Source organism: Astatotilapia calliptera, chromosome 6, assembly GCF_964374335.1.
Source record: "Astatotilapia calliptera chromosome 6, fAstCal68.1, whole genome shotgun sequence".
NCBI classification, from domain to species: Eukaryota; Metazoa; Chordata; class Actinopteri; order Cichliformes; family Cichlidae; genus Astatotilapia; species Astatotilapia calliptera.
The window spans coordinates 23613647-23627442 of NC_137427.1; the positions used below are offsets into that span (position 1 = coordinate 23613647).

Sequence of the window (13796 nt, forward strand, 5' to 3'; positions counted from 1 at the left end):
ATTTTCTTGAAATGAATACCCATGAAATTAGCAAAAAACAAGAAAAAAAAAAGCATATTATTTTCTCCAAAATAACAATATACAAAAATAGAGCTTACAAATACTGACTGTCTCCAAAAATATTCTGGCTGCAGAATTCTTAGTTTTACAAACAAATGTCTGTGAAAGTCCACAAACGTAATCAGTGTTAACAAAAAAGAGGCAAGAGGGTGTGTTCAGGTACGCTGCTCAAGCTGGGAGGTGGGAGGATTTGTTTGGACATTTAAAATAAAAACGGGGGGAGGGGGGGAGTATTGGTGGGTAAGGAGGTCACTACTGGAGCAGTGGTGAAATAAATAGCACACCATACAAACAAGAAGAAAGTTCACTTCAGGGCGTCAGTGATAGAGATTTCAAAATAAAATTAAATGGTCTGGTCGCTAAAATCAACCACGGAAATGTAACGCAACCCTCATCTGAAAGGAAAAGGTAACAACTTGACTCTTTTATGAATAAAACTGAGTCTGTCACATTCCCCCATCAAACGCCTTGCCCTAAAGGGACAATAATAAAAGTGGCTTGTGAGGCCGTCATTCGGAAGCTCTCCACTCACAATACGAGTAGATTCTCGGTGTAAAACTGTGCTCCTGACTGTCGTCTATTTATAGCCCGAGGTAACTCAGGAGCGGCGCTGACGTCAACGGTGATTTCAGCGGTGGGAAGTCGTTCATTACTATATTCATGACTGGCTCAGCTTCCAGCCTCTTCTGCTCACAGCCTCACAGAAACTCCCTCGCATCTCTTTGCTCGATCAATCTGATTCACCGTGGGTTGGCGCGCTCTCTTTTAGCGGGATCGGGACGGCACGCGGGAAGGAAAAAAAAAAATCAGGTGGAAGGTGTTTTACAATCGAGCAACATTTAAGATAGAGCAGACTGCGGGGAAGTGTCAGCTGCCGTTCAGTTTACAGGAAGGAGCTTTTTCTTCTTTGTGCACCGTGTGTAAATACACTATTTACGTTACTAGCATCTACATACATCTAACAGTGGTGAAACAAAGTGGCAACTTGACTACGCAAAATAGCACATTTTCACATTAAATCTCTCCTTTTTCTCCTGAAACATACATTCAAAGACAAATCCACTAGCAGGAACAAAGCATTAAGACTTGTGTTATTACCAGCGTCTATCGGGGGACAATGGAAGAAAGATAAAGTGAAGATCTGGGATTAATAGAAGTGCAGAAAAACAGTCACAGCCTTTTTGTAACCGAAACCGAGAAGAGAGAAGGCAACAAATTCTGCCCATCACACGCTGCAGGATTTGATGCTGCTTCATTTGTTCAACATAAAACTCTTTTGAAGTGGAGATGTTGTCTGATACACGCCCTGCTCACCTAGTGTCCTAATAAGTCTGTTTGGGATTGGCCAATACGTTTCAATCAGCCTTAACATTTTTATGTAGCACCGTGCTGCTTCCATGCAGGAGGAGTGACCGTCACACAAGACAGAAAAATAACCCTGTTTTTGTTCTTATTTAATGTCCACAGAGGTCAACACTGCGGTGTGTGTGGCCTGACATTCAGATCAAAGCAACAATGGAAGAAGCATCGTCCACGTATTGTGAACCTCAACCTTTGTGTAATAATTGAGAAAGAAAGCAGCCAGAAAACAGAACAATCAGTTAGCATGTTAGCCCTGACAGAAAGCTCACTTTTTGTAGTGGGGGCTCATTTTTTGTTGCTGTTGTTTGTGCTTCTAAAAAAGGTAACACACAGCTGTTACTGAATATCACACATCATTGATAAAATGACTATCTCTAATTCATCTCAGAGTGATGAAGCTTTTTTCTTTTAGCCCAACAACATATTAACAGGAGACAAAAACAAAAACACAAAGGTCAGGGGTTCAGGGTTAATGTATGTGTGGCACGAAACAAAAGCACCCTGTACTATACAGAGAGAGGCGAGGGGCGAAAGAGCCAGAATACGACGGCCAAAAAGCTGAACCTGTGTGCGCGTGTGTGAATGAAACTGCTGCTTCATTACAACCTGCTGACTGCTACCTCTGTGGGTGGGGGCCAGAGGGGGGTTCGCGGCTCGAGCCCCTCCCAATGTATGTGTGGAAATGTTGCCTGAAAGCTATGCTGAGTCCACTAACTCGTTCTCTCTATGAAGCTGTACCGAGATATCACAATAAATATATATATATATATATCTATCTATTTTAAAAAAGCATAAATACTAGAGCGGAAGCAAAAACAAATTCAGCGGTAAAAGCAGCGTGCTTAAACTCAGAAGTCATTCAGATTCAGATTCAGAGGGACGTGCGGTGATATTTCGAGTGACGCCGACTCGACCGTATGACACTTTGTTTCTGTGAAATGTTTGCGAAGACGAGTCTCTGCGGCACCCGCGCAGCTCGGCTTCAATGAAATAAAAACGCTGCGAAGCAAAGCGCAACATCTGTGTTAGTTGGGAAACGTCTGAGTGCTTGATTACTTCCGTTGGGTCTGTTTAACTGTTTAAAGATTAAGCATCAGTGCATACACACCAACACAATTTGAGGTTAAAACAGTGGGCACTGTGAAATGTTGATTTCCTGTGACTGATCCCAACTGTGAGTAATGCCTGGATTGTGGAGGGCTGACAGTATCCACACATGGCTGATGCTATAATTTGTTCACTGCATCATCTTTATGTGTTTGAATCCTTACAAAAAAGGAGAACTGTAACATTATGAATGAGTAATGATGTGGGAACAAATTCTTCATGTTTCATCTGAATTGTGTGCGTGTGGGTTGTGTGCGTGTAAAAACCTTTCACATTCAGTCAGACATAAAGTCGAGGATACTTTGACTTCGGTTTCTTGTGTGTGTGTGCAGCACAAACTAAACAAACTTTCCAAATTTTCCCTTTCTGATGTGTATGTACATTTTGTTTGTTAACAAAAAAAAAATCCAAAATGACCTAACCCTGGTTTATTTGTACTGTACATGGAAATGAGCGTTAATGATAAAATATATTGACCTTGGGACTACGAGCCACATGCAAATTCAGGTTTGCCTTTCTCATAAAGTGCTTGTTAAATAAAAGAAAAACTATTGAGATTTTAGTGTACTGTAGTTCTTTTGTCTTTTCCTTCTTCCTCCTGGTCTTTCGCTGGTGTCCCCAGAAAAGTGCTTTGGTTGTGAAAAAGTTATCGACCGTCTCGGTCGAAAAGGAAAACTTCTTCGTTATCAGCTCTTCTTCATTGTCCGTGAAAATAAAAATACATGAAAACACATGACTCTCAGTTAGAGCAGATGTCAGGAAATCCTTTTGTGAACCGATGCAAAAAGATACGAGAGGTGGCGATGGCGGCAGATTCGCAGCTTTTGTGTAGATCTGAGCATTAGCTCCAGTTTCTCCAGTCTGTCCACGCACTCATACCAAAAGTGTACCTGTACAGGTAAGAGCATGAGTGTCGGGATGCGTGTGTTTGTAGTGTACTGTGAAGGAGGCCGTCAGTCTGCTACACCAAGTTCTCAATACCAGGCAAAGGCTGCTCTATCTGCACAGGAGGGTCTGTGCTGCCGGCCTGCTGGGCGAGCTGCAAGACGGGCATGTTGCACAGCGGGCACACTTTCCTCACCTCCAGCCACTTAATGAGGCACCTGAAGGAAAGAAAAAGCACAGCGCTTATAGTTAAAGGCAGGGATGAAAGAAGTGAGTGATTCAGAGGGTACAGGAAATATAGGATAGCAGCTTGTAAGCAGGAAAAAGCATCAAAATCAGAATCAGCTTTATTGATTATTATGGGTTCACATACACGGAGATGGGCTCCGGTTAGCTCTTAGCTCTCAATGTACGTAACGGAATTGATAACTGACAACAGCAATACGTATGGCATATTTATATTTACATGTGCAGTGGTGCCACAATGTTGTAATAAATTATGGAATAAACAAAATGTGGTATGTTTAAATCAATTTAGAGAATGTGCCATGACAGTTTTTCCACCAGTGGGCGCTAATAAATCGCATGATGTAGCCGTTAAAACATTCGCTTTACGGCAGCGGTCCCCAACCTTTTTTGCGCCACGGACTGGTTTATGCCCGACAATATTTTCACGGACAGGCCTTTAAGGTGTCACGGATAAATACAACAAAATAAAACTAGAACCGGTACCGAAAAAAAGAAGATTTATTCATAACACACATGAAAAGATCCAGGAAAACAGAGTTAACGATAAAAACGATAACAAAATAACGCTGAAAACCGATAAAAACCCTGAAAACCACACATTTCACACCTGAGCCTCAACTCTCGCGGCCCGGTACCGGTCCGAGGCCTGGGGGTTGGGGACCGCTGCTTTACGGGGGTTACACTTCTTTATTAAATCTACCCCATAGGGTACGTCATAACCACAGACCCCTTTGATGGAAACGAGATGGTAACGAAGTATGAAGAACTATGAAGAAATGCACTGACACTTTTGTAAACAAATAAAAACAAGACAAAATTTCTCTGGAGAGACGAGATCCAATCAGAATTAATCTCCTGCAGTAAGGTTAGACGCACACGTTTGATCAGCCCCCCCATTTTTTAAAACCTAAAACTAGACCAAAACTACAAGAATTTAGATGCCTAAATTATGACTAAAACTAAGTATGAATTAAAGACTTGCACATGAGTCTCAGGAGGGGTCACAAGTTAGTGATGTTTTACATGATAAATTACATCTGGAAGACCATCTGGTATAAAATCTATCCCAAATTTAAAAAAACAAACAAACAAACAAAAAAAACCCACGCAGAGTGGAAAATAAAGGGGGCAAATAAATATAAACCTCATATACCAAAGACAACTTTTTTTTCTGGGTTTATCCTAAAATATTTGTGTCTGCATGTTCTCCACATGCTTGCGCGGCTTTCTATCCGGTTGTTCAGTCTGACGTCACTAGCCGTGTCTGGACCTAAACTCCGCTGCAGGTCCATATATCAAACGATCACTGTGGCATTACTGAGAGTTGAAAAACTGTCTAAAGTCTTTCATCTTTAATAAAATGATCAGCGTTCTGCTCTACCAGGTGTAACAATTGAGTTTAACATCCAGGGATCCATGAAAACGGAATTTATGACATTTAACGGAGTTAGAAGTTAGCAGGGAGTTAGCTCGCTAGCTTCTATCTAAATACAATATAGCATGTCCTGACTGCGGGGTTTTGGAAACAAATTAAAACGTACAGCTCTGTTATCACTTCCAGCATAAATGAAGACGGAAAACTAAACAGCAGTGACGTTTGTAGGGTTACTGAAGTTGGGCTAGCTGGTATATAATGATGTGCTAGCGACACAGCTATGTTAGCATAATATAAACAAGATAACTTTTTTTCCACTCGATAAAAGTTAACGTGAGTGTTCTCAGTGGTCAGGAACAAATGTAATCGCATGGCAGGATGCTGTAAAAGGACCAAACTTCAGCCAGGAGAACAACTGAGATAATCCATCCACAATACGAGGTTAGTCATTCATATACTGCTGCATGGGCTGGGCTGTAGTTACATCCTAAGGTTTTAAAAACTGAGCTTAAATAAATGATTAGTGGTAATAAAAGCCGAGGGAGGTCAACAGTGATCACTGACTGTTTTAGGAGTTTTTTGAGATTAAATAGAAGAAAATACATAACATTAAACATGTTAACAACACAAAAGCCATATTAAACGCAGACTACTTTAGACCCGGAAGTAGGATTCGTCGCGTCATCACTGAACAACCGGATAGGAGTTTTATTTCCACCTGGCCTAATGGGGGCGCCCTTTTAAAAGCGTTCTTTGCCACAAGTTTCATCTCATAAGTAAATACGTGTTTTGTTTCTCAGTCTTTTGGTCATTACCCAGAGCTCATAATAATAATTAAGTGGTCAAATGTAGATCACCAGAGGTTTGGCTTTCTGTCTTCCAGTGGCTGTGTTCAAGAGGAAAATATGAAACATATATCAGCTCATTAACCAGCAAAAAAAACAACACATACATTTGCAAACCGTCGCACATCTATTCCTAGAGCCGCTCAGACCCAAGTGTAGCCAAAATCCTCATAAAGAGACAGCCAGGTGAGAGGAGATTTATTTCCAGCTCTCAGAGTGCAACACTTTAAGCCGTTAATAACCACAAACAACATCTACAACTGTATGTACACATCCACAAATCTTGATACAGATTTTGATTACATGCAAGGATCAAGACAAACATATCTCTAAATTCACAAATAATTCTGCACTTGCATGACTCACTAGCACTTCTTTTATTTTATTTCTTTTTCATTAACCAAACATTCACTGGAACCCTATTTTTCTTGTATAATTTGCCTCTCTTCTCATCATTTGTAAAAAGATCTACCCAGCAATACCCTCCTCAATAAACCTTTTCCTCTGCACAGCGGCATGCCTTTCCTTACCTTGCACTAGAGCAGAGCAGTGTGTATATATAGAGGTGAGAGGTCACTACTCTTGCAGCAACTGCAGAGAAAAACTAGGCCAAGGGAGGCATCGTGCTGTTATAATGAACTCAGTTGAAGTAGGAGGCCATGGGGGGAGGTGTGGGACAAACAGGCTGAAGCAATCCAACATGTCATCTGCAGTTCCCAATTCATAAACACTGGGCTTTAGTTTAGTGTCCCAAAAACATGCAACTCTGAGGCATTTGTTATTGTTGGCTTCCACACAAACGCAACAAGCTTGACAATAATTGTTCACCCTAAGTCTCTGAAATTGCAGAACATCTAGCGATTTGTATTTACTATACCTAAAAAGTGGGAAAATCAATGGAAATACACCATCCAGATAAAGAAATCTTTAATGACTTGTTTGTCCTTGACTGGATGTGTACAAACGTGTGTGTCTGTGTGTGCTTGTGCATGTCAATAAGACCGTGTACTTACTTCCTATGAAAGGCGTGTTTGCATGGACAAATCCCCAGCTCATCTTTCTGTTTGAACTCCTCCAAGCACACTGCACAAATCTGAAAGAGATCGGGGGAGTTAGGAGGTGCTTTCTGTATAAAGCCATGCATCATTTTAGCTTTGTGTTAGTGAAAAGAACAAACACACACACACAAAAAAAAACTTTTACCAACAACACCAAAAACTTAACAAAAACCCACCCCAGAACAGCCTGAAAAAAACCCCAAAACCACGGAAAAAAGTCCAACTGACCAACTATGCCTGTTGTATAACTCTGATGCAACACTCATGGGGACTTGTTCCGTTCGCGGCCAAGAGGCCACACATTACAGTAGTTTTGGTTTTCCCCTTTTCAACAGGAAAGCAATCAACACTGTAATGCAGATGGTGAGAGATTATCAGTTCATTTCTAGAGTCGTAAGTTAGAAAAGCTGAGAGATCTTCAGATCTGGTTTGAATGAAACAAGAAAGCATACTAAAGCCCACACTATGACTACAATTCAAGACTTTAAACTCGATTGTAAGACAGTAACCATTTCTGGGCAGTTCAGCTCAAGTTCCCTGAAAAAAAAGTCCTTGTCAGGGTCATTGAGAAATTCCCGATGAGCAGGATGTGGATGCCATTTTGGTTTAAACAAAAACACTTTCAACTAGCGTAACAGGTCACCTTATAGTTTTAGCTAACTGTTGTGGTTGTGTGGAATTCTTGGAAATTAGGAAGTGAAACATGTGGGGATGGAAAAAATAATATTCCACTGATCCGTTCACCCCTCCACCGCCTGCAAATTCTATTTTGGTGGCTTTAGATGAGCGTGATGATGAGCCCTTGGCCTTTAACTGGGTTAAGAATAGATCCTGGGTTCGTAATGTTGTCACAATCGATTGCAGTAATATTATGATAGCCTATTATGAGCAACACTGGCTCAATCATCCCCTTCCCCCTGACTTTGAGTAACTGCAGGCCTTTCATCAAAGAAACAATGCAGCCCTTTCATGTAGTCGCTGGAATTCAGCGCTCATCAAAATTCCCCTATGAGAGACCCAGCAGAGAACGTTATTTCTAAAACTCCTACACTGTAGGAGTTTTAGAAATAACGTTCTCTGCTGGACCTACAGCATCCATCCATCTATACATTTTCTTCCACCAATCCGATTCAAAGTTGCAGAGTTACTATAGCCTATCCCATCTGTCATAGGGTGGAAGGCAGGCAATTAGTTTTCCCCCATACAATACTGAGTTTAAATTAACTGGCAACTCAAGAAAGCATTGTTAAACCCAGATTTATCTTCATTACAACTGCTTGGGAAGGCTAGGAGAGCTTCCTAGCCTTCTTGGTAGTCTTGGTAATGTGGCCAGACTAATTTAAAAACGGTTGCCATTACTCCCCAACTGTTTTACATGGATTACGACTTTTCTGCACTTAGAGTAACAGGTTTTCTTCACTTCACCCATCTCTTTTTTGCTTCATTTCATACATATGGAAGGGAACAGACATAAGTATATTACTCCAGAAATAGAAAACTAGACTCTGAAATCACATTAGCTTCTGTCTATTTTCTCTCTTTTTTGTGTTTGATCAATGTAGCTGACTGACACGCACGCTCATTTTAAATTTGTGCAGAAGTGCAAGCATTGAGCGATGCCTGTGCATGACCGTCGGTGACGCAGGTCTTATTATGATGGAGATGCTGACGCGAATCTATGGTGGGGCAAATTATACAGTTCACAAACACCCAAGAACCACACGGCACACTAAGCGCTATTTGACGTGCTACTTATTTCAGGCATGCTGGCTACATTTGATCAATTCAGATGCAGATGGATTTCTCTTCCAGTAAGAAGAGTGCTCTCTCAATTTAATGTTGCTTGAAACAAATTAAAATGAGAAGTATCCTGCAAGAGTCATCGTTCCCAACCGTTCCTATAACTTGCAGCAAATCTTACTACCTATCCATGCCATCAATGGCCAGCTGGGATGATTTCACAGTGGAGGTAAAGTCTAGGGAAGTATTGTGAACTCTGAAATAGATAAACTGTTGGTCTATGAAGCCAATTTTCATACAGCCTTTACAGTAGAAGCTTTTAATGAGGGGCTCACTGGCTATTCAAACTCGACGACATTTTCTCTCTAACTTCTATTTTACAAGTGCTGAATGGATGACTGTGGATGAAAAGAACAGTATGGGGGGCTTTAGCTTCCACTCCTGAGGAGTTTTGGACACACAACACTTCTCTGTTAAGATGTCTGCTTTGGTCTCTTGATTGGTGAATAGATCAGTGTTCTTGTTTTTCTCAGTGCCTTTTTCTGTGGCGTCACCCTCACGGCTTAGATGTGACACTGTCGGCCAACTTTTGACAGAACCTATTTTTTCACTGTTAAGTGGATTAATCCTGCAAGCTTCCAAAAACTGTACAAAAAAACCCCAAAAGACACTCTACCCTCTTGTTGATTTTATTGAAGCAAGAACAGTACATGAATGCCAAGCAATGCTCTGCACGTACAAATTTACCAGACAAAGAGCGTTCTTCATTCAACTCAGCCAAGCAACAGAAAGAGATCAAATTAACAGGTAGAGAAAAAGACCATCCGAGGATCAGCGTAATGCTTAAAACGAAATTGTGAGAAAGAGCAGACGTGTGAAGGACTCCGATCTCCTCATCTCTAGTGATGAGAACATGTTGCCTAGCACGCTGGGACCACAAACTGTAATTACCACCCACAGTCTTACCACTTTCTACTGTGTAAAGAGGTACTAAGAGGAACATTAATACCAAGAGTTTCACAGTTTCCCCATCTGCAGACGTTTACTTTCATTTCAATCTCTGCATGTACACTTTTTAAAATTAAAAGTTTAGAGGAAGCTGAAGTTTATGATGATGCACTTACATTAAAATCAGGTTACTAACCTTTAGCCATCATTTTTTAACAGGAACACACAACATGTAACATACAGTTAAAAAAGATTTTTTTAAAAAAGCTCCACCAATGTGTAAAAGAAACAAAACACTCGCCAAAACCCATCAGTGACAAACAAAATGACGCTATAATGTATTAGATGTATTCTTTGAATTTAATGCAGCAAACATCTCTAAAAGAAAAGAAAAAAAAAAGCAAAATAAACTCCTCACAAAGCAAAACGAACCCTTACAATGCCAAATATTTGCTACATGAGTTTATGATACCTCCATATTATCAATCTAATTCTATTTTTTTAAAGATACAATGTAAACAATAACTTGCCCAAATTCCAAATAACACAAATTAATTAATTTCGTATTTGTCAGAAACTTCAATAAACACTCTAGTTTCAAATAATTTTACTTTTCTGGGCTTTTACACGGTTAAAACAACTGAATGTTTACAATAGGCAGTTGCTGCCACTTGCTAACTGTATTCTTGCATACATATTCCCAGGCTATTCATCCAGCTCAACATCAATAACTCTCAACATATGACCAACAACCATATCAAACTGATAAAGCAAATTACACAGCACTAGATAAGATGAATGAAAGATAAAGATATGAAATCATTACCTCTGCCCTACATAGATAGGAAAATGCAACCACAGCAAATAGACACAGTGTTATGTATTGCACTGCTGGAACATGACAGGCATATTTCATGCAGGTCTCAAAGCGTGACTTTTAGTTTTTTTTTAATCAAAGTCATTCAGCACTGATGTGTTTGTGCAGCTTTTCCTATTTTAAAAACGTCCCAAAAACAACACGATACACTTGGGAGTTGGGGGGAGGGTTTCCAAGCATCTGGTATATTTTTAGATGTGTGCACTTGTTTATAACTACAAATACACACACACACACAAAAAAAAGTCTGAGAAGACACAGAAGCATGAACTTCATGTGATGCTATTACGACAGCCACTCTTTACATAAAACCGACATAACATGTAAGACTGGGATCAAAGCCATGCTAAAAACAGCACCAGCTTAGGATGGTGCTGTTCAAGTTACAGACTTATATAAACACTCAGTGGGTTCCATATTACACTGCTATGCTATATATATAAAAGACCAACTCCACGTAGCTTAGGCTGTGCTCATTTCCACCGGGTAATCCTGTGAGCCTGGAACTGGGTCAGCCTTGTGTGCATATATATTATTGTCCTTAAACACAGCTTGGTTACTCTGTCACGCGCTTCATTCACACGACACTTTGTGATGCTTTCTCCCTCGATTCCTAATAACATAAATAAAACCCCGAAGCCTGATGGGACAGCAGGAAATTCCAGCACGGCTGATGAGAAAATATGGCCATGCCTGTGCCAAAGCACACACGAAGATGCTATTTGTTGACATTTCATTTTCGCTGCTCTGTTAAAAGGCTGTCCGCAAGAAGCGATGCAGCTTTACTTCTGCGTTTGTAATTTTCCAACCACACTGAGCTGACACCGAGCATTACGTAATAATAACAGGGAGGACGTTAATGCCTTAACTACACCTTTTCACATGACAATGAGTGAAGACACATGTTGAATGTTGGATGACAAACAGTGCGTATCAGTCATCACTGTTGTCAAACCAAATCTTAACAAACCCTGTTCAAACACGGTGAACGTCTGTTCGCGATGTTTATTGCATAACATCTTTGCAGACGTCGCACTCGTTTTACATTGTGGGCCACATAGGGATCACTTTGATGTTAATCCCAGAGATATCTTAATATAAAAAAGACATGCAATTCCAACAGCATGTGTCAGTTTCTCTACACGATAAAAAAATAAATGTTTGAAATTACAGATAAAGTTTTAGTTAAAAGACTAAAATCTCTGCCCTCCTTCACTTGTTCCAAAGCCATCCAGTTGGCCAGATTGGAGTCTTTGCCAGGCCAATTCTAGCCCCTGGATCTTATGTTTGATACCTCTGCTCTAAACTTTTTTTGTAACATTAAATTGTTGCTTCACAGGCCCAGAGCTCTGGACTTTGTTTTAAATTAAATGACGACCCAGGACATCTCCTATGCAAGTACAAAACTAAGAGGATGAGATTTAAAAACCTGAATAAAAACAGCTAAGACGTTTGTGACTGACAGGTTTAAAATTGACAGAGAAAAGTGTCTGCTGCTGATACTGCGTGACAAACTGTTGCAGTAGACGCAGCAAGCCTTGACAGTGATGCCTGATATTAGCCAACGAAACAGAAAAGCACTTACCTCATGCAAATTTAGCTCTTTGACTTTTTCCTTCTGAATGACCTAAAGGTGCAACAACAGAAGAAGAACCATTAGTTAGATTAACACTGTATGAGAATAATTATAACCAGTTCCTGAACAGAAACATCACAATATTATACACTAAAATGTGTGATTAACAATCAGAGAGACACAACGCACAAAACATGTGTTTATATTCTGTAATGCCATGTTTGGATGCTTTTTGCATGCTTGTAATACACAGTATTACATAATGTAAGTTTGTTAACACCTTCCATCTCTCTTTCTTTCTTTACACGCTATTATCTGCTCACATCTTTCACATAACCGTGACTTTTCCGGAAGTGCTGGACGTGCACGCGTGCTTACAAAAAACACAAACCCTTTAAAATTCTTGCTGCTGCCTAAGGAGTCAGCAATGGGAATTTTAAATGATGGCCAATGTACAGCTGATATAAACTAGACACTGCAATGATACTTCATTTCTGCGGTGCATTTAGCTACAGATGATTTCCTATCTCTGAAGTGTGTGTGTGTGTGTGTGTGTGTGTGTGTGCGCTTTTTCTTACTTGTTTGTAAGCATATAGCTCTTTGTGCGCCTGGTGCCGTAACCTGGGGAGAAGTAAAGACAAAACACCTTTTTGATTAATAATTGGCCTCCTTCACTTGACTCTATAACACAGAAACAATCCACATGTCCTGAAAATTTGCTTTAATTAAAATGATAAACACTGTCATAACTTGGTGTACATAACTAGTTCAGAAATTATTTCGCTAAGAGACAGAGCAGTGCGCAACCATGAGATATGTTTGGGTTGTGCATTTTTCTCGTGAGTGCACGAGTCCTGCTTCTGGCAAGCTTCACCCCCTCACACAGGGTAAGTAAAATATTTCTAAAGCAACATGTTTTTAAATCTTTTTGACTAGCAATGCAGAAGCTGAGAGCAGGGAAGAGAGCCTGGAGAGCTGGAGGTATGCAATGGAGAGGAGAAAGAGTAAAGGCAGCAGAAGCGAGACAGAATACACGTGTGTGAATGAGAGGGCAAGTGCAGGAAAGGAGACCATGCAAGGATGAAAGGCAGTGAAGGTCGATGAGTTTAAATACATGGGGTCAACCATCCAAAGAAACAGACAATGGATAAGAGAGGTGAAGAAGAGAGTGCAGACACGGAGATGTAGTGAGACCTACTATGATGTATGATTTAGAGACGGTGGCACGGACAAAAAGACAGGAGGCTAAGCTGAAGATGCTAAGTTTTTCACTGGGAATGACCAGCAGGGATTAGAAACGGGTACATCAGAGTTTGGACACAAAGTTGAAGCAGCAAAGCCGAGATGGTTTGTTGCAAAGGAGGGCTAATGGATATATTCATAAAAGGGTGTTGAAGATGGAGCTGCCAGGCAGGAGGAAAAGAGGAAGATCACAGAAGTTCATGGATGAGCAACAGAGGACATGCAGAGGGTTGATGGAGGCAGACGAGTCGCTGTGGCGACCCCTAAAGGGAGCAGCCGAAAGGAAAGAAAGAAGACGATGAAGGAGAACGCAGTAGTAAGCAAATTACATATTAACAGATACTCTTGGTTTCCTGTCAAAACAAGCACTGAACCTAAGGTAAAATATCAACTCACATCACCAAAAACACAGCGGATCATACATTAAAAGCATTACTGCAGGTTCCTGAGGCACTCTATAAAAGCACAACAA

The 13796-nt window shown here is 40.5% G+C and overlaps 1 protein-coding gene across 1 annotated transcript in view; it reads right to left on the minus strand.

Annotated features, from left to right (window-relative positions):
• Window positions 1-2942: 2942 nt before the first annotated feature.
• The window catches only part of rnf24 (ring finger protein 24), a 28874-nt gene continuing 18020 nt past the window's right edge, over window positions 2943-13796 (minus strand). The window contains exons 3-6 of the mRNA XM_026171176.2: window positions 12661-12703; window positions 12092-12133; window positions 6897-6976; window positions 2943-3632 (exon numbers count right to left, since the gene is read on the minus strand). Coding sequence (XP_026026961.1) covers window positions 3491-3632; window positions 6897-6976; window positions 12092-12133; window positions 12661-12703 — 307 coding nt within the window. The 3' untranslated portion in view covers window positions 2943-3490. The remainder of the gene's footprint in view (window positions 3633-6896; window positions 6977-12091; window positions 12134-12660; window positions 12704-13796) is intronic.